General features: G+C 36.8%; 1 protein-coding gene across 9 annotated transcripts in view; it reads left to right on the forward strand.

Moving 5' to 3' along the window:
• KIF27 (kinesin family member 27) overlaps positions 1–25,618 on the forward strand; it is an 85,324-nt gene that overhangs the window by 17,182 nt on the left and 42,524 nt on the right. For 8 of the 9 annotated variants that reach the window (XR_011484992.1, XM_070459561.1, XM_070459560.1 and 5 more), the window contains 6 exons: positions 1,684–2,627; positions 5,837–5,980; positions 11,579–11,785; positions 18,874–19,043; positions 19,524–19,627; positions 20,888–21,043. Coding sequence is in view for 8 of the 9 variants with exons in the window: in XM_070459561.1 (XP_070315662.1) it covers positions 1,684–2,627; positions 5,837–5,980; positions 11,579–11,785; positions 18,874–19,043; positions 19,524–19,627; positions 20,888–21,043 (1,725 nt within the window). In the remaining variant the exon portion in view is untranslated. The remainder of the gene's footprint in view (positions 1–1,683; positions 2,628–5,836; positions 5,981–11,578; positions 11,786–18,873; positions 19,044–19,523; positions 19,628–20,887; positions 21,044–25,618) is intronic. The other variant, XM_070459566.1, reaches the window with a different exon arrangement.

Below are 25,618 nucleotides of genomic sequence, written 5' to 3' on the forward strand. Positions count from 1 at the left end.
ATCCTGTAAAAATTTTGGTAGAATGTATGTCTTAAGACAGATTGCTGCTTACCTTGTAAAATGTCCCACTCACAACCCAGATGCGTTTGTTTGACATGTGTATAGAGTTCTCTCTGTCAAGTGGTAGTTGGTATCCAGCCTGGATGCTGCACAATTAGCATCACCTTGGAAATTTTCTTTTCTTTGAAGCATTTTTATTTTTTTGGACGGTGCTGGGTCTTCGTTGCAGCGTGCAGTCTTCTCTAGCCATGGTGCAAGGGTGACATATGGGATCTAGTTCCCTGCTCAGGGATTGAACCTGGACCCCTTGCACTAGAAATGCAGAGTCTTAGCCACTGGACCACCAGGGAAGTCCCACCTTGGCAGTTTTTTTAAGAAATATTGATTTCTGGCCCCACTTTTCACAAATTCAGATGAAGTAGTCTAGGATAGGGCATGGGTGTTGGACCTTTTATAAACGTCCCAGGTGATTTTCAGCTGGGTTTGAGGACCATAGTTAGTGCCAAGCTATAGCCTAACATTAGAAAACTTCTATAAAAGTCATGCTATGATTTATGTTTACATTGTCATATTTTATAATCACCATAGTTTAGCACTCCTTGTTGTAGTACAGGTACTTTATAAATTTAAATGAACTGGGCTGTTAAGAGTCGTCAGGTTGAAAACAAGGCAAAAAGGTGAATATTGTTTCAAGAAAGAGTGACATATTAGGATCTGATTAAAGAGGAAGCATGGTGCTGTAACTTGAGCCCAGATTTATTGCTGTGATTCAAATCCCAAATCTACCTACTCCTTTTTGAAATATTTGTAAGCTTCGGTTATTTTGGGTTCTCTTCTGCCATTGAAATAGAAGCTTTTTTGTTTTTTTTGAATTGCCTTGCACTCAGATGTTACATAGGGGAAACCTGTTTTTTAGATTGAATAACCAGCTTTATTTATACTGAAATTTTCATTTATCATTGGTTATGTTCTAAAAACCTTAGACCTTAGGATGGCTTGAATATTAAAGAAACTCAAAAGAGGCTAATTTCTTTCAATTCATTTCCTACTGATTAATTCTTTTGAGTTATAAAGATAATTAATCTATAATTTTTTAATCAGTATGTTACACTCTACAAGTCAAAATACTGGAATAAAGAATTTTTCTTTTGTTAGCCATCTTAAAGAATTGAGTGTGATTCCAAAAAAAAAAAAACACCCCAAATTGTTTAAAACATACATGCATATATTACATCTTTTAGAATTTAAACATCAAAATAATGCCATCTATTAAAATAATCCTGTTAGAAGATTATCTAAAATTATTTAATGATGTTGCTGATGTTACTTTTTTCTTTTAATGCTATTGATTTTTTTTTCTACAAAAGCTTTATATTGGAGTATAACTGATTAATAAGCAATGTGTGATAGTTTTAGGTGAACAAGGAAGGAACTCAGCCATGCATATGCATGTATCTATTTTCTCCCCTGGATCCCATCCAGGCTGCCATATAAATTGATCAGAGTTCCATGTGCTGTATACAGTAGGTCCTTGTTGGTTATCCATTTTAAATACAGATACTGATTTTTTTTCCTAAGGGCCTGTCTTAGCTGGGCAGCTTAGCAAATGAAAATTGTTGTGTGGTTAACTCTATTGTATTTTGATTAAAACTTGTTTTACAAACTTGCTGTTGCTATTTAAAGTGATTGTTGGGGCCAAGGAATGCCAGGTGGAGAATGCAGATGAAGTGATGAGTCTCCTGGAGATGGGAAATGCAGCCAGGCATACAGGTACGACCCAAATGAACGAACACTCCAGTAGATCACACGCGATTTTCACCATCAGCCTTTGTCAAGTGGACAAAAATAGAAAGGCAGCTGAAGATGGATCATGGCATTCCTACCGGCATATTGTCTCAAAGTTCCACTTTGTGGATTTGGCTGGATCAGAAAGAGTAACCAAAACGGGGAATACCGGCGAACGTTTCAAAGAATCCATTCAGATCAACAGTGGGTTGCTGGCTTTAGGAAATGTAATAAGCGCCCTTGGGGATCCACGCAAGAAGAGTTCACATATTCCATACAGGGATGCTAAAATTACCCGTCTTCTGAAAGACTCCCTTGGAGGCAGTGCCAAGACCGTCATGATCACTTGTGTCAGCCCATCGTCCTCGGATTTTGACGAGTCCTTAAATTCTCTCAAATATGCCAACAGAGCACGCAACATTAGGAACAAACCCACCTTAAACTTCAGCCCCGAGTCAGACCGTATGGATGAAATGGAATTTGAGATTAAGTTGCTTCGAGAAGCTTTGCAAAGCCAGCAGGCTAGTAGCAGCCAAACTAGCCAGGTCCATCAGGAGGGGACTCCTGATAAAAATAAGATCCATGCTCTTGAGGAGCGAGTCACTCAGCTACACGGAGAATGTCTGGGTTACCAAAGCTGTTTAGAGGAAGCCTTTACCTTCCTGATGGGTTTAAAAGATTCTGTGAGGCTAAACGAAAAGCAGCGACACAAACTGCAGGAGTGGTTTAACATGACCCAGGAGGTCACCTTTTTCAGAGGACACCGGGGCATTGGAAACCTGGAAGAAGGACCACAGCATATTACAGTTCTCCAGCTGAAGCGAGAGCTTAAGAAGTGCCAGGTACTTAGACACCACCTTAGTAGGTAACTTGTTTAAAGACTAAATTTATTTGGGCAAGTAAGAGTCATTTTGGGGTTTCAGAAGTTTTGGTTTTTTTTTTTTTTTTTTTTTTAAGTGTTATGTAAAATCTCATTTGCCTTTACTCTGTTTTTTTCTCCCTGTTGCTTTTCCTGTTACCCTGTTTTTTTCTGTTTCCTTTTCCTCATTCTCTTAGCTCCTCCTCTTTTCTCCTGATATTTTAATTTGTTGTATTTATTAAGTAGACTCTTGTGAACCTGGTCATTAATTTAGAGAATGAAAAGAAGCACAGTTTCAGAAACAAAATTAAGTTAAATTTTATTGTTTTTAATTCCTCTTTAGGTCAGTGCTTTTTGAAAGAAAAATACTTCATCTCTTGAGTTTGGAGTTTTGATTCTTTAGACAAATCATTATGTTTGATAATATTTAAGGAATGTAGCTATGTTCATGTATACATATTATATATATGTTAAACTAAGAATTACATTTCTCTACTTTTCATTCATAAAGACATTTATTATTTAAAGATTATGTATCATTGGGGAAATAATGGAGAACAGACATATCTATTTATGCTTATGTGGCATTTGCATTCTGGTAGGCAAATGGATATTCCACCATTTTTTTAAAAATAGAAAAACATATAGGTAATGAGATAGTTTTCTAGTTAGAAATCTTTCTTCAGTATCTTTTTTTATGTGTATTAGAAAGAAACCTCAATTATAGCAATTCTTGAACTTTTTTCTCACAAGACTACTTTCTCTAAATTGAGGTCCCCTAAAGATCTTTTGTTGATGTAGTTTGTGTCTATTCATATTTACCATATTAGAATTAAAACAAAAAATGTAAACTAGTAGATCACTCAGAACTAACAATAATAATCCAATTAATGTTAACATAAGGAGCATTTTTTCATGAAAAATAACTATTTTCCAAAACAAAAAATTTAGTAAGAGTAGAATTGTTTTATATTTTTGCAAATCTTTTCATGTCTGACTTAATAGAAGACAAGTGGATTCTCATATCTCTCAGCATTCAGTTTGTTGCAGTATATTTAGTTGAAGTGTGTGAAGAAAATTCAGGCTCATCTAGATTTGTCGTTGGAGGGGAAGAATATATTAGTGATTTTTTTCAGATAATTGTGAATATCCTTTGATATTACATCAAAACTCAACAAGTAGAAATTTCCTAATGGTTACTTGTGATGTGGGATTTGAAACTATTTTGTTACATTAAAGTTCACTGATTTTTATCTTACATTTTGAATGGATCTTTTATCCACACATGATTTTGAATCAGCATGCATTGGACACTTGAGAAATATTTGTTTACTAAGTTATGAAGATTTTTCAGTGTTAACATATTCACAATATAATATTAAAAAATCACATTCATTAATATCACCTCTGATCTCACCTCCTGCAAAATCTTTAAGTATTGGTAGCGGTCAAGTTTATAGTAGCAGAAATGTTTTCCAAAATTCTGATTTTTGTATGAAACTTAAATTTTATCATTTGCAGTAAATACTGTTAGTTGTTTTCCTTGAAATTATGTCACACACCGAAGTGTTAATAGCTTATCTGTTGTTCTTTAGAGTAAAAATCGCACCCTATGAAAAATGTGGCTAGTTTAGCTTGTAACTCAGCAATTGCACAAGGTTTTTTGCACCAGGTAACTCTCACCCTTCATTATACAGAGAACTACTTTATGCCTGCCCATTTTGACACATGGAATACTAAAAAAAAATGCCCATGTGCTGAGATTTAATAAAGTAATTTTTATTGCTTCATCAGGATATTCTTAAGTGATTCTCCATCCCCTCATAAATACCTCTTAAGGGACTTTGTTGCTTTTTTCCTCCGTGATTTGAACACAGGAGCAGTATGTGAACATGAATATACTCTACAGATAAACACTTCTTAAAAACACTTTTAAATAAAAAATAAACAAAAAAGCTGTAGTTTATAAAGTATATGTAACAACACCATATGCAGCACTGGGAGAACAATGACACTGTAAGCTCTCAGACTGACAGTTAATTGCCCGGAGCAGAGGACATGGGCTAATGAGAATTATAGTTATATTTTATTTTAAAAAGAGAAAAGTCATAAAGGTCACATAAACATATAGGGTTATAAGGACCATCAGGGTCATGCACACTGTCCTATTTGGTCATTGCAACATCCCAAGCAGAAAAAAGAAGGAACTCTCCCAAAGCCCCAAGGGAAGGCTATGGCAGAATCAAGGCTGCCTCAGTCCATGGGTTCCCAGTGGAGAGGCCTGTCCATCTCCATGCCACCACCTGAGGAGTCATGTGCATGCTGTGTTTTTGAGAATGCAATTTTGTTTGTAAATCATCATAGAGCTACTCATTCTTCTCTTTTCCTGTGTCTTAGTGGAAAGAGCACAGGCTTTGGATCCAGACAGGCCCTGAGGTTGACTGTCAGGAGTTTGGTTTATCCACTGTGCTGTCCTAGAATGATGTTCACTCACTGAACTTTAGTTTCTTCATGAAAATGTTTAATTTCTTCAATGAGATATTTTTAAATCTCAAAATACAATCTAGTATAAAGTAGGCCCTTGACCAATGTTAATATTCTGTTTATTTAGTTCAAAATTTATTTTATAAGTATTATTTGCATATTCCAAGTTTATTTGGTAACAGGAATAATTCACTAGGAACTAAGAAAACTATATGTTTAACCATATTTCCAAACATCTTCAAAATATATCTCTTTGTAGTGAAAGGATGCAAAGTTAGCAAATGTTCTTCATTTAAATATCCATTATAAATATAGAGCATTCTTATACTATATAGGTCAATTTGGGAATTGTGACCTTTTTGATTTTTGAAGACCCACATTAAAAATCTCATGGCAATTCTAGAAAACTTGTAAACACCTTATTGAATGTACTATAGAGTTTGAATAACTGGCTTCAGCCTTAAAATACACGAAATAAAAATAAGGACTGTCTTCCTATCTGTTTGCTGACTAATTCTTACGTTATACCAGTGATGGGTCCTCTCAGCTGTTTCTGCCTTCCTTACAATACAGAAACAAGAAAAAAAGGGTAAGCAGATTTTGCGTCCTCATCAAGCTGTCACTAAACCCCGGTTTTTGTGGTGTTATGCAGCTTCTCTTGAGTATTTCCCACGGTGACTCTCTTGTGCTTTCTTTCCCCCCTCCCAGTGTGCGCTTGCTGCTGATGAAATCGTATTTAATCAGAAGGACTTGGAAGTGAAGGAGCTAAAGAGTCAAGTGCAAATGATGGTGCAGGAAAACAAAGGACATGTTGTTTCTTTGAAAGAAGCACAAAAAGTGAATAGATTGCAGGTAGAGTTAAATGTACCTTGCTCTGTGTATTTCATTGGAACAGTACCTGACTAAAATAGCATTGTAAATAAGTAGGAATGTTTGCAAAAATAGGTTTCAGTTGAAGAGTTCTGAACACAAGCACTTGAATGAGTTACAGTTTTCCCCTAAATTGGTGTGAAGGGAAAATATTTTTATTGTTAGCTTGACTTACATTTCACAAATATAGAGCCTAATACCCAGGAATTTAATTTGCAAGTCATGTTGTAGTTATCCTTTGTTTATACTTTCCCTTCTGTTGTTTGCCAGAGTAATAGGCAATGGGATATTGTTCAGTGTTGGAAGGTAAACACCATCATTTAAAATTTTGATTTGTTAGATTACATTTTATACTCTTGTCAGTGATTTGCTCATTCAGTTTGGCTAGTCTTTCAAATTCTCTATCTTAGCTTTTCTGTATTAACATGGTTGTGCCTGCAGTGTAACATGGTATGTTCCTAAGTATTGGGTTGGCTAGAAATTTAGTTTGGACTTTTCCATGAGATATTTTGGCCAACCCAGTATTATACACCCTGGCTGTGAACCCTCCCGTCCTCCATACAGTTCATTTCATTTAAAGCCTTTAGCTTCCTATCAGGGAGTAACTACTGTCCTGAATAATGATCTAATCCAAGAAAAATTAGACTTTGATTTTGACATTACTTTTTTCTTCTTCTTTTTAAACCATTCTATCTCTGTATTAATTTAAAAACATAGTGAAAGTAGTGTTAGTCATTCAGTCGTATCTGACTCTGCAACCCATGGACTGGAGTCTGCCAGGCTACTCTATCCATGGGATTCTTCAGGTAAGGATATTGAAGTGGGTTGCCATTCACTTCTCCAGGGGATCTTCCCAACCCAGGGATCAAACCCAAGTCTCCTGCATTGAAGGCGGATTCTTTACTGTCTGAAAACATATATAAACTAAAATGTGTTGTTCAGTAAATTATCACAAAGAGAACAACTAGGTAACCACCACCAGTTCAAGAAACAGCAAACTGCTAGCCCCAGAAGCACTTAGTCTCTCCTCGGAGAGAGCTGGTCTCCTAACTTTGATAGTGATAATTTCCTTGCTTTACTTTGTGGTTTTACTATGTATCCTTGAACTCTGCAATTTAAGTTTTGGAATTTTTATAAATTTACTCATTCAATATATATTCTTTAGTATCTGGTTGCTTTTACTGAACACTTTGTCTATTCTGCTTCATCTCCGTTTTTGTGTGAAGCTGTAGCTTGGTTAGTTAATAGCTGTATAGGATATCATTGTATGACTATTTCACAATTTATTTTTCTTTTTACTGTTGATAGATTTTTTTTCCCTATGAATTTTCTCATACATGTCCCCTGGTGCACACACACACACATTTCTTTTGGATTTGTGCCTAGGAATTGAATTGCTAGGTCATACATATGGTAGGCAAATCTTCAACTTTAGTAAATAATACCAGACTTATTTTCCAGTTTAAACTTGCACCAGCACTGTATGAGCATTCCTGCTATTCCACTTGCTTGCCAGCATTTGTTACTGTGAATTTTTTAGATCTTAGGCAATCTGGTAGGTATGTAATGTTATTTTATTGTGTTTTTAAAAATGTATTTCTTAATTTAAAATATTATTTATTTATTTTTGGCTGGGCTGGGTCTTTTTTGCTGCGCACAGGCTTCTCTAGTTGTGGAGAGTGGGGCTACTCATTTGCAGTAGCTTCTCTTTTTGCAGAGCATGGGCGCTTGGGTGTGTGGGCTCAGTAGTTGTGTATGGCAGGTATGTAATGTTATTTTATTGTGGTTTTAATTTTCATTTCCCTGATGGCTAGTGAAGTTGAGCACTTTTTCATGTTTTTTCTTTTTTTGGTCTTTGGGTATCTTCTTTTTAAAATTATTTTTGGCTGCACTGGGTCTTCGTTGCTGCACCTGGGCTTTCTCTAGTTTCGGCAGGATGTATTGTTAGGCTGGGGGTTCCCAAGACCACCCTCAGGTTGGATGCTGTACTTGGGGCACTCAGCATACAGTTGTGCTCATACCTAAGATTTATTAGGCATGGGCCTAATAAGAGAAAGCAAAGGGAACAGGGACATAGAGTCAAGTCCAGAAGAAATCGGGCACAGGCTTCCAAGAACTGTCTCCCAGTGGAGTCACCCACATGTACTTAACTCCCCCAACAAAGATTGTGACAACTCATGAGAAGTGTTGTGTGCTGAGGAGACTCAGGTTTTATTGAGAACTGGCCATGAAGGCATTCTCTGACCAGCATCTACCAGAATTCCAGACTAACAGAAGGAAGGGAAAGCAGGTGTTCAACATAAACCACCTGGTCTGCACAAACACTTTGAGCTCAGTGAGCCACTCTTACTCGATAGGGTATTGGGAACCCTGTTAGGATCCGAGTTCCCAGACACCAGCCAATGAATAACCTTGTATGCAGGTCCTTCAAAGGATAGCAGTCAAGTCTTCTGTGTTAATTTACTCTTTTCTACAAATGTCCTTGATTTAGTTTGTAATTATTTTGTTTAGGATTTTAGCATGTCTATTCATGTGTATATTTTCTTTTCTCAAAATATTCTTGTCAGATACTGTAACAAATTAGGTTAACCTGATAATATAGTTTAGGTAGCATTCCTTCTTTTTCTATACTTGGGAAGAGTGTGTGAAGAATTGGTGTTATTTCTTCCTTAAATATTTGGTTGAATTCACTTGAAAAATACTTGGGCCTGGAAAATTTCTCTGTGGAATGTTTAATATGACTTCAGTCACATTTTCCTTTTGCCCCTTTTTGGTAAGGTCTGTTTTTCTAAGAATGTGACAGCTGTTGCATATTTCAATAAATACGTTGAAATGTTTATAATAGTCTCATCTCTAATGCTTTTAGACGTGTAATGATAATCCTGTTTTTCATTCCTGGTTATTTGTGCCTTCTCTCTTTTTTTTTCCTTGATCAGCTTCACCAGAGGGTTATCAATTTTTTAAGTCTCTTCAGAGACTAAATTCTTTTTTTAAAATTATAATTTTCTTTATTTACATATTTTTGTCTGTGCTGGCTCTTCGTTGCTTTGCTCCAGTGTTTCAATCTAGTTGTGGCAAGTGGGGGTTACTCTCCAGTGCACAGACCTCTCATTGCAGTGGCTTCTTTTGTTTTCGAACACAGGCTCTAGACCGCATGGGCTTCAGTAGTTGCCGCACCTGGGCTTAATATTTGCAGTTCCTGGGTTCTAGAGCACAGGCTATAGTTATGTTGCATGAGCTTAGTTGCTCCCAGGCATGTGGGATCTTCCCAGATCAGGGATCAAACCTGTATCTCCTGCATTGGCTAGCGGATTCGTTACCACGGAGCCACTGGGGAAGCCCACAGAGAGCCATTCTTGACTTTGATGGTCTTCTCTGATATATGTTTATTTATTATTTAATTAATTTCTACCCTTATCTTTATTATTTAGTTTTTTCCTGCTTTTTTAGGGGCATAGAATCCTATGCTATCTTTCTGAATTGTTTAGATGGGTGCTCAGTTCATTGATTTTTAGCCTTTCTGTATATCTTTAGCCATCTATAATATATGTATTTAAAATTATATGTTTCCTCCTAAGCTTATCTTTATCTGTATTCCTCATTCGGCTCAAAATTTTTCCTGATTTTTATTGTGAGTTTTTTCTTTGACCTGTGGGTTATATAGTTAGTTATTTTATTTCCAACACATGAAGGATTTCTTTTTATTAATTCTTAGCTTAATTGCATTGTTGTCCACACAACTTCAGTTCTTTGTGTTGAGACTTGCTTTATGGCTCAGCATAAGGCCAGTTTTTGTACATATAACAGATATGCTTGAAAAGAATTTGTATTCTGTAATCATTGGGTTCTCCTAATTCTGTTAATCCTCTTATTCAAATCTATATTTTTACTCACTTTTTTGTGGTTTTTTTTTTTTTTTTTTTGTCCTATTGGTATTTTAGAGGGATTTTAAGATCTCTTACTATAATTTTTGGATTTGTCTTGCAAATACAATTTTTACATTTTGTATATATTGAAGCTGGGTTATTAAATACATAGAAATATAGAATTGTTACAGCATCCTGGTGAATTGACCTTTTTTTAACTTCATTTTATCTCCCAATGGTTTTTGCATTTAAGTCTATTTTATATTAACATAGCTATACCAGCTTTCTTTCTTTTAAAAGGACTCTTTTGATTAATATTTACATGGTATCTCTTTTTCCATCTTCTCTTTAATCTTTCTTTATTGATTTTAGTTATGTTTTTTGCAATTAGCAGGTTAGACAGTTTTACAGTTCTTTCTGGTAGTCTTTATCCTTTAACTGGATTGCGAGTTCGTTTCTGAATTTAATATAATTACTCTTATATTCTGGTTATAATCACACCATTGTGGTTTTTACTTATCCTATCTGCTCTATATTCATTTTTCTCTCCTCCTTACTTTTTTTGGATTTAATTGCTTTAAAAGTTGTACTTTCACTGATCTTAGTGGTTATCCTGGAGAGTATATACCATTCACCCTTGACTTAAAACAGTCTAATATTAATTGGTATTTTTACCCTTTCCCTGAAGAATAAAAGGACTCCATTTAGTATCCCCCTTCAACTTATATGCTATTGTTTTATATTTTAACTATCTGAATATGTGGTTTTTAAAATAATGTTACATTTTATAGTTGAGCATTAACACATTGAAACCTTAGGGTTTGCTTTTTTTCCCCTATCTAAACATTGTAGTACATGTGAAGTGTTTAAGATGAATGACTCTTTTCTATATAATTTTGTGCTTATAAAACAAAACTTACATGCTTCAAAATTTTTCTTTAGAGGATACACAGAAAGCTAAACCACACATAGTGTTTCTCTCTCTCCCCCATGCACCCATAAACAACTTACTCTGCCTTTGATTTCCAAGTTCTTTCTCCCACGACTCTCAATTGCCTGTCTTTTACCTCTGTTTGTGGCTTTCTTTTTCACTGAGTAAAGGCTTTCACTTCACTGCACCTGTTACCACTTTCTGTCTCCTTTGCTGTCATCTTAGCTGTTTGCCGTTTTCTACACTTTTCAACTTTCTAGTGTTTTGTTACTTCTTGGATTTCACTCTGAAAGTTCAGACTTTTATAAAGATCAGCTAATCATAGTGCTTCAGGTGGGCAAGCTAACCAATCACAGTGTATGGGGCAGTATCTTGCTCTAACTCATTAGCTGTATTTGTTCCTGCTTACTATTCACAAGTTTTTAACACTCAGGGCAATCCTAAATTCTTGTGAACAGCAGAAGGCTAGTCTTTGGGGTTTTGTTTGGTTGGTTGGTTTTTAGAATTTTTTTTTTTTTTTTTTTTTGGCTGTACCTTACAGCAGGTGGGATCTTAGTTTATCGACCAGGGATTGCAGTGGAATTGTGGAATTCTGCAGTGGAATTGTGGAATCTTAGCCACTGGACCACCAGGGAAGTCCCAGAAGGCTAATCTCTGGATAAGTTAGGTTTTATTGTTTTGTTAAGGTAGTTGTGATTTTGTGATCAATGTACAATTTATTTTTAATCATTAACTCATACTGAGGCTCTCCATTTTTAAAATTCTTCTCTTTCTTCTACAAAGAATGAAAAAATAATAGAACAACAACTTCTTGTGGATCAACTGAGTGAAGAACTAACAAAACTTAACCTGTCAATGACTTCTTCAGTAAAGGAAACTTGTGGAGATGGGCCAGATACCAGGACACTTGAAAAGAGACCATACACTGTACCATTTGATACTCGTTTGGGGCATTATATTTATATTCCAGCAAGATTGGATTCCAGGAAGGTAAAGTCTAAGCATTAACTTGTTTCTTTTGAGGTTGTATACTATATTATATCACAGTGTATTTATCTTGACTTATTTGGTCTATTTTCAAAATGATATCCATGTATTATTCAATCTTGTCTAATATAATTGCTGCTGCTGCTGCTAAGTCGCTTCAGTCGTGTCCGACTCTGTGCGACCCCATAGACGGCAACCCACCAGGCTCCTCTGTCCCTGGGATTCTCCAGGAAAGAATACTGAAGTGGGTTGCCATTTCCTTCTCCCTCTGACATAATTAAGACTGTATAAAAATCAGTATGAAGTTTCATTTAATTTTTAAATTTTACTTTATAAATTTTATTTATAAAATGTGTATATATATGTGGATGCACAGATTTCTCTTGAAAAATCAAGATTAAGGAATCTCCACCATGGAAAAGACTAACAGACTCATGAATTTTGGTTTCTATTTATTAATTTTAGGAAAGGAAATGATTTATTTAAGATCAATGTGTTGGATACAGTCCAAGGGATAAGAAATGTGAGAGGTGTCATAGGCTTTGCAGTCAGGCAGGCTTGGGTGTGAACCCCAGGCTCCTTATCTGTCAGAATGGGGGGGACCTGTGAGGGGTATAGAGAGGTCTTGCGTGAAATTGTGCCTCCAAAAGTGCCGGCACACTGCGTCCTGACACGCACACGTTTACGGGCCACCTCTCCTGTGTCCCCGGCTCTGTGCCTCAGAGTGAGTGAGACAGATGTTACTGTCACTGTAGAGTTTTCAGTTTCAACTGGTTGCATTTAAAATTTAAACTTTTGCTACTATTAATTTCAGTTGAACTTTCTAGAGTTATTGCTATTTTCTTTTGGTTGAATGTATGGTAAATTTTCATAGGACATTTAAGAAGAAAGATAAGTTCTTTATAGAATTGAAATTGGATATCTTTGGATATTAATTAATTAATTGGATATCCAATTGGAAATTGGATATTAATTCTACTTAATAATTATATATCAAATCTATAGTTGGTGTTTTTTTTTACTCTTGGCTAGTAATGTGAATTTCCTGTTTCTGTACATTCTTTTATTTTATAAAAATAACATTTTTTTCTGATTATAAAAGTTAGACATTTATTATCTCTCTCAGTGTCTGTTTCTTTCTCTTTTTTACTAGACTTTCACACACACACACTCGCACACACATTCTTTGAGGAGACAGCTGCACAGCGTATTGAGAAGGAGCTAGGCCCCTCTGTTCTTATCTCTAGTTGTTTGATTAGACCTGAAACAGCCGTGATTGCAATAAAAACTTCCACAGTTATTGTTTCAAATTAACAAATTCTTTTTTTTTAATTTTTAATTAATTTTATTGCCCCCTTTCACTTTCACGGATTCTAGTTTGGAAAACATATTCTGTGGTTACCATAGTTTAGGAGAGGGCAGATACACTATAAGACTTGTAGCTCCTCTGTGGTTACAGGTGATCTCCAAGTTTACTCGTGACCAAGTGGGATTAAAATGAAATGGGAAGAAAGAACCAGTGAATTTGCCAGAAGATTGCTATGACATGGAAGGAAAAGATCCTGACCAGGGACAGCCCCTTATGTTGACAAAGGGAAACACTTATTCCCAGTGCTATTTCCTTCACTATGGACAGACATATGTATTCAAATTAGCAAATTCTTAGTTTTGTTTTTAAAATTTAGTGGCTTCCAGCCATTAAAAGAAGGGGAAAAGGGAGAAAATGCAAAGGTAATACAACCGGCAGTTTTGAGAGTTCTGTTTCTCCTATTGTGTGTCCAGGACTCTCGGCCCCTCTCTTGCTTAGTCTGCTGCAGCAGACACAGGCTTGTATGGGAAGACCCAAAGCCCACCAAGCCTTGTTCAAGCCTTGCTTCCTGTTCCATTGTTCTAGAGTGAGAGGAGAATTTCATGTTAAATACCAAAACTAGCTTAATTAAGCCAAAGAAGACATCTGAAATATCATTTCATTTTTTTTCTGGATTTCTGTCTCCTTGGCAGAAGTTGGGCTAATATTTTCCAGCTCTAATATTTTCTTTTGGAATTTAGCTCTAATATTTTCTGAAGTAAAAACAATCTTGACAAGGGAAATATTTCAACTTAAAATTCTCTCAAAGCAAAAGGGGGACAATGGTTTCATCGGTTTTTAAAAAATATTTATTTTTGGTTGTACTGGGTCTTCATTGTTGCACTTGGGCTTGCTCTGATTGCCGTGACAGGGCTTCTCTTGCTGCAGAGCAGAGTCTCTTGGCGCTTGGTCTTCAGTAGTTGCAGCGCGCAGGCTCGGCGGCTGGGGCTCCTGGGCTGCAGAGTGGGCTCAGTGGGGTGTGCAGGCTTAGTTGCTCCTTGGCATGTGGAATCTTCCCAGACCAGGGACTGAGCCCATGTCCCCTGCATTGGCAGGTGGATTCTTATCTGCTGTACCACCAGGGAAGTCCTTGAATAAGTTTTTTAATTGATTACAAAAAGAGTTTTATTTCCTATGGCTTAGTCGCTAAGTTGTGTCCAGCTGTTGGACCCCATGACTGTAGCCCTCCAGGCTCTCCTGTGCATGGGATTCTCCAGGCAAGAATACTGGAGTGGGTTGCCATTTCCTTCTCCCGGGGATCTTTCCAACCCAGGAATCGAGCCTGGGTCTACCGTGTTGCAGGGAGATTCTTTACCAGCTGAGCTGTGCTGTGCTCAGTTGCTTGGTTGTGTCTGACTCTTGGCGACCCCATGGGATGTAGCCTGTCAGGCTCCTCTGTCCATGGGGATTCTCCCAGGCAAGCATACTGGAGTGGATTACCATGCCTTCAGCTGATCTTCCCAACCCAGGGATTGAACCCAGGTCTCCCTCACTGGAAATGGATTCTTTACCATCTAAGCCACCAGGGAAGCCCACCAACTGAGCTACAAGGGATATATTGGAGGGAAACAGTGAAAGGATCTTATTTATTTTAAAAGCAAATTACTGAGACTTCCCTGGTAGTCCAGTGGCTAAGATTCTGAGCTCCCAATGCAGGGGGCCTTTGTTCGATCCCTGGTCAGGGAACTAGATCCCACATTCCACATTTAAGACCCAGTGCAACCAAATAAATAACTATTTCTTTAAAAAATATATTACTTATGTGTGTATGTATAAATATATATGTACTTTTTACATTTATTTTTAATTGGAGGAAAATTGCTTTACAATGTTGTGTTGGTTTCTGCCATTCAGCAATGCAAATCAGCTATAACTATACATATATCACCTCCCTCTTGAACCTGGCTCCACTCCCCTGATCCCACCCCTCTAGGTCATCACAGAGCACCAAGCTGGGCTCTCTGTGTTACGTAGTAATTTCTCACCAGCTATCTATTTTACACATGGCAGTTTATATTTGTCAATGCTACACACACACACACACACACACACACACACACACACTTTTTGTTTGTTAATACTAAATTTCTATTTAGATGCACCTACTTTGGACACTTTAAAAATTTTTTTTATTTTTTAATTGAAGGATAATTGTATATATACTTTTATAGCTATCATTTCTCACAATGTATCATGAACACTTGACAATCATTAAATTTTCTGGAATATATCATGATTTTGATGGGTAATAACATTCTAAGTGCATGTCATTTTGTACTTTTTCCTGTTGTCACACATTTGTTTTCAACCATCTCTTAATCTAAAAGGTTTAACACCAAAATGGAATTTTGGGACTTACCTACTTAAGTAGAAATCCTAAAGAAATTGCCTCTCACAACTAAATATAATAATATAACTTATCAAATTAATAGAAAAAAAAAGAGTAAGGGGCTCATTTGTTTTAACAGATACTGGAAACTCATCTAATGAAATGTAAAATTGACCTAGATTTAAACTTAAGGAAAAAATGTAACAGAGGTTTCTGTTTTCTTAATGTGATTAATATGATATAATTAAAGCCAAATGCCAGTGTTATACACACCAAAATGGTACTTTGGAAGGAAAAAAAATACGAAGCTGGTACCAGTCATTACATAAGTTTAAAATAACACCACATATTCTGATGATGCTACTATTTTTCATTGATTATATGCCTCACTCTTTTTTTCACACTTTATCAACTATGATGGTAGAATATGTTTTACAGTTGATGGTATTTCATAGATGATAGCTTTTCTTCTTTTGTGATGTGTCTTAGTCGATGACAGATTTGATGAAATATGGAATTATGAAAAGGAAATAAAAGCAGTAGGTAAATAATTTCACTTTCAGTACTTAACATAATTGTATAGTAAGAAAACCACCCAGAATGTTCTTAAGGGATATATTTTTAAAACCTTATGGAATCTCCAAATTCACAAAAGTGGTAATACCTGTATAATCTTTTCTTTTTCCTGAATGAATTACATTTTTATTGAGTCACAGAATTCTTGTGCATTAAATCCCTTACACTGAAGTCAGCTGCCTTTTTACTTTTCACTAAGATTTTATCTTTCACACAATGGCAATTTCCTACCCCCACCAAATAATTAATTTTGCTTTTTAATCACTTTTTTGCTTACATGAGGTTCTCTTGGCAGGTTCCCTTGCCAACCAAACACTCATTCCAGCGAAACATTGCAACTTCATAGTAGCAAAATGACAAGTTGCATCTCATGAACCTTTGTGAAACTTTCAAATTCAACTACAAAATTAAATATGTGAAAGCCACAATCTATGGTAAATGAGTTGCAGCACATCTAATGAAACAAAATCAAATGCATCACTAGTGAGAAGAGATTATCTTAATGTATGATGATTGAGAATATTACGTTCAAGTCTGGGTATAACACCTTAAGTCAAATTAGATTATTTTTGGAAAACAACCAAGTTGCTGTAGGACCTTGGGGAAAATCTTGAAGTAACTCTAGATTTAGTCTGAATTATGGGGACATAATGACTGTGTTTATATGTTTGAAGGCTTATCATTATTGTTAGACTTTGTCTGTAGAAATAGGACCAGTGAAAAGCAGTGCTAAGGGAATATAAAGAGGGATTTATTAGTGAAAACTATCAAAATAATACTAGAGGTCTCAGGGCTTAATAGGGTCCCCACAGTGAATTTGTTTAAGCAGAGGCTAAGTGATAATTTGCAGTATTACAGAGAAGAGTTAAACCTGGGATGAGTTGAACTGTAATCTTTAAAGTTCTGTCCAGTCCTGTTGCTGTGTAATATTCAGAAAACACAATTAGAATAAAAAAAAATTGTTTTCTAGTTGGATATACCTCAATTATCTGAATTATTACCCAGCTTATTGAGTATTTACATAATGATCAGTGTTACTTAGGGTATGGTTGAAAATGCAAGCATAGTCTTTGGGGAGCAGGGAGTGCAGAAGCAACTAAAGAAAGCAGGATCCAACACTTAGGTAGCAAGGGGACAGATTATAGAAGGCTTTATGAGCCAGAAGGGGTTAACCATTCTTTTGTGTGGAGTGACTGCTAACGAATTAATTTTCTGAATTTTTTACTCATTGTGGCAAAGCCTGTTTCATGATTAAGCTGGGTCATTTGATTTTCTTTGTAAAAAGAACATTTGAAAGCCAGTTGAAATCCTAGAGAACAAAACTTGATTCTAAACAAAAAGTTTTATTTGCTCCTGAAATAAACCCCTTCTCAGCCCCCTACCCACACCCCCAGCAAAGAGAAACCTTGAATTCTATTGGTTATAATGCAGATGGCCATGCTTGGTACCATGTGCTTGTTAGATAAATACTTCTTGAGTTGGTTCTTCTGTAAATAAACTCCCTTGCCCTCCCCCATATCCCAGAATTGGGAGGCCACATAGAAAACTTTACCCCCATTCATCATGGTGCTGATGTGACACATGGCCTTATCAGGTGACCAACAGTGGAGGCACAAAAATCAGGTATTAAGGAATATCCAGTATCAGATAGGCTTTTCTGGGAGGGGATGTGTAAGAAACCTACATCAACTGAATCTTGAACACTGTATGGTATATACATTTTTACTATATGTTGTAATTTTAATAGCTTATAATAATTTATATTAATAAATTGAATGCCTCCTCTGAGATCTTATTGTTTACCTTTTTGGATAAATTACCTTGAGGTTTGGTTATAGAGACAGATAGGTGTCTCAGATGGTAAAGAATCTGCCTGCGATGCAGGAGGCCTGGGTTTGATCCCTGGGTCACGAAGATCCCTGGAGAAGGGAAGAGCAAACCCACTCCAGTATTCTTGCCTGGAGAATTCCATGGACAGGAGAGCCTGGTGGGCTACAGTCCATGGGGTCACAAAGAGTCAGACATGGCTGAATAACTAACACTTTCACTTATAGAGACATGGTTAGAAAGTAAACATTTGGTAACAAAAATGAAAATAAAGGCAAGTTCTAATTCATTGTTGTTTTCCAAGGTGAATTTTTGAGAACTTAAGGCCCAAAGAAGTATGTTATAATATAGAAAGTTTGCAGGCAGTCCATGAAAATCTCCTTATCCCATGTCACTAGGGCATTAATCAGCTATCCCTGACTACCACATGTGAAGCCTGAGTCTATACTTTGGAATTTCCAAATCAGGAATATCTTACCCTGGCAGAGTGAGTGGCAGTGGTCCTGGATTTCTTCATGTGGCAGGATTTGGATTAGGGGGGAATGACAGATCCTAGCAACACTGTGATTCTCCAGGTGGTCAGCACTGGGGAGGCTGGGGCAGGGCAGCGCTGGTGCCCTTACACTGTGTGTGGGCTTCACATGGGCCCGGGAGTGCCTGAGCTGTGTTCAGGAGCTGGGATGTTTCCACTCATGCCTCTTTTTGGTTTCATTTTTGAGTGCTGTTTTTCCCTGACGCTATAACTGAAACCAGAAGAGCTTTCTAGAAGAGGAAGAACTGTATAGATTCTTAAAGAAGTGTATATCCTTGAGACACAATAGTATTGTGAAATGAGTTTTGACTCTCTTGTAGGCAGTGGGGGGAGGGAAATGTATGTTTTCAGTGATTGGCTCTTTTAAGAGTACCTGTCTCATAACCTCTTAGAAAACACATTTTGAGCAATATAATAAAAATAGACACTTTAAAAAATCACTTTTTTTTTTGTTGTTGGGTGGGGGAATCCCTTGTAAGGTCCACACAAGTCCTTCTGTATACTCTCTGGATCGACTAGTTGCGGGATTTCGAACACGAAGTCAGATGCTGCTGGGTCGTTTAGAAGAACAGGATGAAGTCCTCCAGTGCCAATTTTCTGATAACAGTGATGATGAAGAGTCAGAAGGCCAAGAGAAATCAGAAATTAGGTATGTTAATATATATATATTAATATTGACTGATTTAATAAGCGTAATTACATGATACAATAAATATATACAGAAATAGGGGTTTTTTTACATTAAAAAAATTTTAGTAGAAGAGTTAAGTGGTTTTTGCTATGTGTACTGTCAACTAATGTGTTACGAAACCAGTATTTGAACACGTCAGACTAACAACTGTAAAATAATTGTGTTTTTAGAATCTTTATGGTGATTGGAGTTTAATTTTCAGGGAAAATTATTTTGGATTTCTTAATTCTGCTTCCACGGTGGCAAAAAACATGATGAATTTTCCACTGGGTCCAACATGGTGGGGGGTATCTCTTTACTTGGTGAAATATCAGTAAATTCCATTTATTTTATGTAAGCCGTAATTTAAAGAGTAATTTGGGGGAAAACTAATTTTAGGGCACATTAAAAATGACTAACAGACAAGTTACCTTTGGTCCTGGTCTTTCCCTTTTTTAGACGTAGAAGTTGCTCATGGATTCAGAAGCCAGGCTCTGTTTGTTCACTTGTTGAATTGAATGATGTTCAGGATCAAACACAGAAGTCAGGATTGGAGAATGAAGGTACACAGACTCTCTCGAGTACTTTAGATCTAATATTTATAAGACAGTTCTCTTTTTCTTCAAGCAATAATTTAAGAAGCATCTAGGGATTCTCAGAGACAGAAGCTTGATCTGGAGGCTCTCCTGGCTTTTCCTTTCTGTCCTCTGCTCTGTGCTCTGATTTTCTGTTCTTTTTTTTACTCCTTAATAAAGCTTTTTCACCAATCAATTCTATCTAGAGTTATAGGCTAAATCTCTCAGAATGGGGATTTTATATTCAAACTTGAGTTTGACTTCCTACTCTTGCCTTCTTTAAAATCCATCTTAAGTAATTTATTGGGTGTTTCTTCACTGCTTCACTGGCACCCATGCCTACCATTAGTGATGTATATGGCATTAGAGCCAACTTAGTCTAGCAGTTGCTTGTAATGCTCACAACTGATGAGAATTTTATGCATTAAAAATGGCATAAAAGATGTTTATGTTGCAAAAACTGTATGAGGAGATTTTAGCTCATTTCTCTTGGTAAGAGTGGTGAAAACACGAGTACAGAGAATATAAATAACATGATAAATAAGTCCTACACTGTGAAAATAGCATCTTTTTAAGAGCCTATGCATATAATATTAAAACATGAAACGAAAATAGATTTTAAAAGTGTATGATAGTGTAGATAAGTGCTATAGTCACCATCCTTGAACCGTTTGTTACTGGTCTACAACCAGGTAAGAAACTTATGTCAGAATGTAAATCAGTGCACCAGCTCCTTCACTGAGGAAGTCTCACTATGAAAAAAGTCTCAGCTGAACTAAAACAGTGAGGTAATTTATATTTATGTTCTGGTACAAGACAGAATATAACAAACAGTATGGGACCATGTTCTGATTAGTCTGGGATAGAATGCATTCTCTGATTATAGTAAAACTACAAGTTAGTAGGAAAAAAATGAAAACCTCTACCCATCTGGAGATTTAATAGGTTTTTTAAGTAGCTCAGATTAAAGAAAAATTCAAATTGCAGAATATCTAAGAGCAGTGAGAAACTGTGTCAGAACCTGCAGGATATGACTAGAGCATATATATGTTTTAAGGAAAGGAAAACTCACTGTAAGCTGGAAAACTAAAATCAAAATTGCCTTGTTTTTTCCTTCTCTGTCTGTCCCTTCCTCTGGTACTTGTAGACTGCTTCTGCGTCTGCTTTTTTTATTTTTAAACTCTACTTGTATTAAATGTGTCTGAGCAGTTAGTTTTATTTCTCAGCTTTGTTTCTTTTATTTTGAAGATTTAAAGATTGAATGTCTCCAGGAGAGTCAAGAGTTGAATTTGCAAAAATTAAGAAATTCAGAACTCATATTTACTGAATCTAAACAAAAAATGAGAGAACTTACTATTAACATCAAGATGAAGGAAGATCTGATTAAAGAATTAATTAAAACAGGTAATAGCATCTTATGAACCAGCTTATATGAGAAAGAAAAGCTTCTAAAGGTGCTTCTGGTGTTGTAACATTTACTTTAATTTCTGATGCTCAGGACTATCCACATCAGTCTGGAATTTGGTATAGCAGGGTGGGCTCTAAAGCCAATACGTGGAGGTTAATTATCAAAAGAACTTTATTATGTTCTATTTCATCTATGAATTGTCCTAACCAGTGTATAAACTCTGTCTTGTCCTGAATCTCTGTGGCCCTTAATGTTTTTTGTCATTTTTTAAAGAAATATTATACTTGGCATCTGGAAATAAGATGTCTGAGATGTTTTCCTAACTCATTTTAGTAAATACCTATTTTAAATTATTGGTCTTTATTTTCTTGAATAATTTGTTTTTAACATTAATTTCAAGCTTTGTATTTTAACTGTAGATAGCTTTTGTTTTTCTGAAGATGTAAGGACTTGTCCTTGAGAGCTGTCCTCTTGAGTGAGCCAGGCTTTCAGCTCCTCATCTTAGTCTCAAATTCTACCAGGTTGGATGTATATATACCACCACCTTTGCTCACCATCCAGCTCCATTAGGCTTGCTCTAAAATGTACACCTCAAGTTTTTTTTGCTTCCCCCAACTAATATACTCAAAGTATAAATCTTGACTACTCTGAAATTCAGTAAAGAATTGAAGGGATAAGACCACTAACATTTCTTTTCCCCAGTTCCAGTGCAGAACGACTCTCTGGTCTCTTGGTGGAACTGAAGGAAATACTATTAATACCTTTCTCTTCTTCAAGCCCAGGACTATAATCACACTCAGACTACACAAATTGTGGGTGCCAGATCCTCTGCCAGTAAGGAGAAACTTGCCTTCCCTCTCCCTCCTCCAGGCTTGCTTTCTAGCTGTCAGTCTTCCTTTCTCAACTACACACACACACACACACACACACACACACACACACACACACGCTGTCCAAAGCATGCTTGCTTTCTAGCTGTCAGTCTTCCTTTCTCAACTACACACACACACACACACACACACACACACACACATGCTGTCCAAAGCACGCTTGCTTTCTAGCTGTCAGTCTTCCTTTCTCAACTACACACACACACACACACACACACACACACACGCTGTCCAAAGCACGCTTGCTTTCTAGCTGTCAGTCTTCCTTTCTCAACTTCACACACACACACACACACACACACACACACACGCTGTCCAAAGCACGCTTGCTTTCTAGCTGTCAGTCTTCCTTTCTCAACTTCACACACACACACACACACACACACACACACACGCTGTCCAAAGCATGCTTGCTTTCTAGCTGTCAGTCTTCCTTTCTCAACTACACACACACACACACACACACACGCTGTCCAAAGCACGCTTGCTTTCTAGCTGTCAGTCTTCCTTTCTCAACTTCACACACACACACACACACACACACACACACACACACACACACGCTGTCCAAAGCATGCTTGCTTTCTAGCTGTCAGTCTTCCTTTCTCAACTACACACACACACACACGCTGTCCAAAGCATGCTTGCTTTCTAGCTGTCAGTCTTCCTTTCTCAACTACACACACACACACACACACACACACACACACACGCTGTCCAAAGCATGCTTGCTTTCTAGCTGTCAATCTTCCTTTCTCAACTTCACACACACACACACACACACACACACACGCTGTCCAAAGCACGCTTGCTTTCTAGCTGTCAGTCTTCCTTTCTCAACTTCACACACACACACAAAGCATTTTCGTTTCTTGTTCCTGGCAGTGCATCCTTCCAGCTCCAGTTATTCCACGTGTTTGATTTTGACTCTGCTCCTGCCTCGTAGGCAGGATCGATGCCAATAAGCCTCTCTCAGGAAAAAAAAAAAAAAACAACACCTCTCTTAGGTGAATCTAGGAAACAGTTTAGAACTTGAGGGTATTGACTGCTCTAAAATAAATGATTTTCTTTCAGATAGGTTATCCTACCATAGGATATTTAGCAAGCACACTTATGTAGACTGGTATACCCATCCTGGTTGCCTTAAAATAGAGGATATCTGTACTTAAACTGAGAAGGTTCTCTTCTTGCTCGTTAGAATGAAGGGCAATTTGGAGCTTCCTGAAGACCCTTAGACATGGTGTTTAGCAGAAGGGTCAATGTGTACTTCCTTTTCAAAGCCCTTTCACTGAAGACTTCCCCAAATAGTAGCTACTTCAGCCAAAATGAATAACAATGACAATTATACTGTATTCATCAGTTTTAATATACACTTTTTCACATTTTAATATCACTGAAATCAGAATGCATCTTAAAAATCAGTGGCATTTTAGCATTTTTTCATGCTGTAATTGGTACTGTAGTTTTTCTTAGTTGTTCAGAAAATATTGGTGTGTTAAATAATTTTGGGGATCTTAGAGTCACTAAAACATTGTCATATTTTAAAGTTAGTAAGAATCAGAATTGTAGGGCCAGAAGACAATTACATGTACTTATTTATAATTAATTAATTGAGAGTTTAATTAAAAGATTTTTATTAAAATTTTTATTTATTTATTTATTTATTTATTTTTTATTAGTTGGAGGCTAATTACTTTACAATATTGTAGTGGTTTTTGTCATACATTGACATGAATCAGCCATGGATATACATGTATTCCCCATCCCGATCCCCCCTCCCACCTCCCTCTCTACCCGATCCCTCTGGGTCTTCCCAGTGCACCAGGTCCGAGCACTTGTCTCATGCACCCAACCTGGGCTGGTGATCTGTTTCACCCTAGATAATATACATGTTTTGATGCTGTTCTCTTGAAACATCCCACCCTTGCCTTCTCCCACAGAGTCTACGAGTCTGTTCTATACATCTGTGTCTCTTTTTCTGTTTTGCATATAGGGTTATCGTTACCATCTTTCTAAATTCCATATATATGTGTTGGTATACTGTAATGGTCTTTATCTTTCTGGCTTACTTCACTCTGTATAATGGGCTCCAGTTTCATCCATCTCATTAGAACTGATTCAAATGAATTCTTTTTAATGGCTGAGTAATATTCCATGGTGTATATGTACCACAGCTTCCTCATCCATTCGTCTGCTGATGGGCATCTAGGTTGCTTCCATGTCCTGGCAGTTATAAACAGTGCTGCGATGAACACTGGGGTGCGTGTGTCTCTTTCAGATCTGGTTTCCTTGGTGTGTATGCCCAGAAGTGGGATTGCTGGGTCATACGGCAGTTCTATTTCCAGTTTTTTAAGAAATCTCCTCACTGTTTTCCATAGCGGCTGTACTAGTTTGCATTCCCACCAACAGTGTAAGAGGGTTCCCTTTTCTCCACACCCTCTCCAGCATTTATTGCTTGTAGACTTTTGGATAGCAGCCATCCTGACTGGCGTGTAATGGTACCTCATTGTGGTTTTGATTTGCATTTCTTTGATAATGAGTGATGTTGAGCATCTTTTCATGTGCTTGTTAGCCATCTGTATGTCTTCCTTGGAGAAATGTCTGTTTAGTTCTTTGGCCCACTTTTTGATTGGGTCATTTATTTTTCTGGAGTTAAGCTGGAGGAGTTGCTTGTATATTTTTGAGATTAATCCTTTGTCTGTTGCTTCATTTGCTATTATTTTCTCCCAATCTGAGGGCTGTCTTTTCACCTTGCTTGTAGTTTCCTTTGTTGTGCAAAAGCTTTTAAGTTTCATCAGGTCCCATTTGTTTATTTTTGCTTTGATTTCCAATATTCTGTGATGTGGGTCATAGAGGATCCTTCTGTGATTTATGTCGGAGAGTGTTTTGCCTATGTTCTCCTCTAGGAGTTTTATAGTTTCTGGTCTTACATTTAGATCTTTAATCCATTTTGAGTTTATTTTTGTGTATGGTGTTAGAAAGTGTTCTAGTTTCATTCTTTTACAAGTGGTTGACCAGTTTTCCCAGCACCACTTGTTAAAGAGGTTGTCTTTTTTCCATTGTATATCCTTGTCTCCTTTGTGGAAGATAAGGTGTCCATAGGTTCATGGGTTGATCTCTGGGCTTTCTATTCTGTTCCATTGATCTATATTTCTGTCTTTGTGCCAGTACCATACTGTCTTGATGACTGTGGCTTTGTAGTATAGTCTGAAGTCAGGCAGCTTGATTCCTCCAGTTCCATTCTTCTTTCTCAAGATTACTTTGGCTATTCGAGGTTTTTTGTATTTCCATACAAATTGTGAAATTATTTGTTCTAGTTCTGTGAAAAATACCGTTGGTAGCTTGATAGGGATTGCATTGACTCTATAGATTGCTTTGGGTAGTATAGCCATTTTGACAATATTGATACTTCCAATCCATGAACACTGTATATTTCTCCATCTGTTTGTGTCCTCTTTGATTTCTTTCATCAGTGATTTATAGTTTTCTATGTATAAGTCTTTTGTTTCTTTAGGTAGATATACTCCTAAGTATTTTATTCTTTTTGTTGCAATGGTGAATGGTATTGTTTCCTTAATTTCTCTTTCTGTTTTCTCATTGTTAGTGTATAGGAATGCAAGAGATTTCTGTGTGTTAATTTTATATCCTGCAACTTTACTATATTCGTTGATTAGCTCTAGT

Source organism: Odocoileus virginianus, chromosome 31, assembly GCF_023699985.2.
Source record: "Odocoileus virginianus isolate 20LAN1187 ecotype Illinois chromosome 31, Ovbor_1.2, whole genome shotgun sequence".
NCBI classification, from domain to species: Eukaryota; Metazoa; Chordata; class Mammalia; order Artiodactyla; family Cervidae; genus Odocoileus; species Odocoileus virginianus.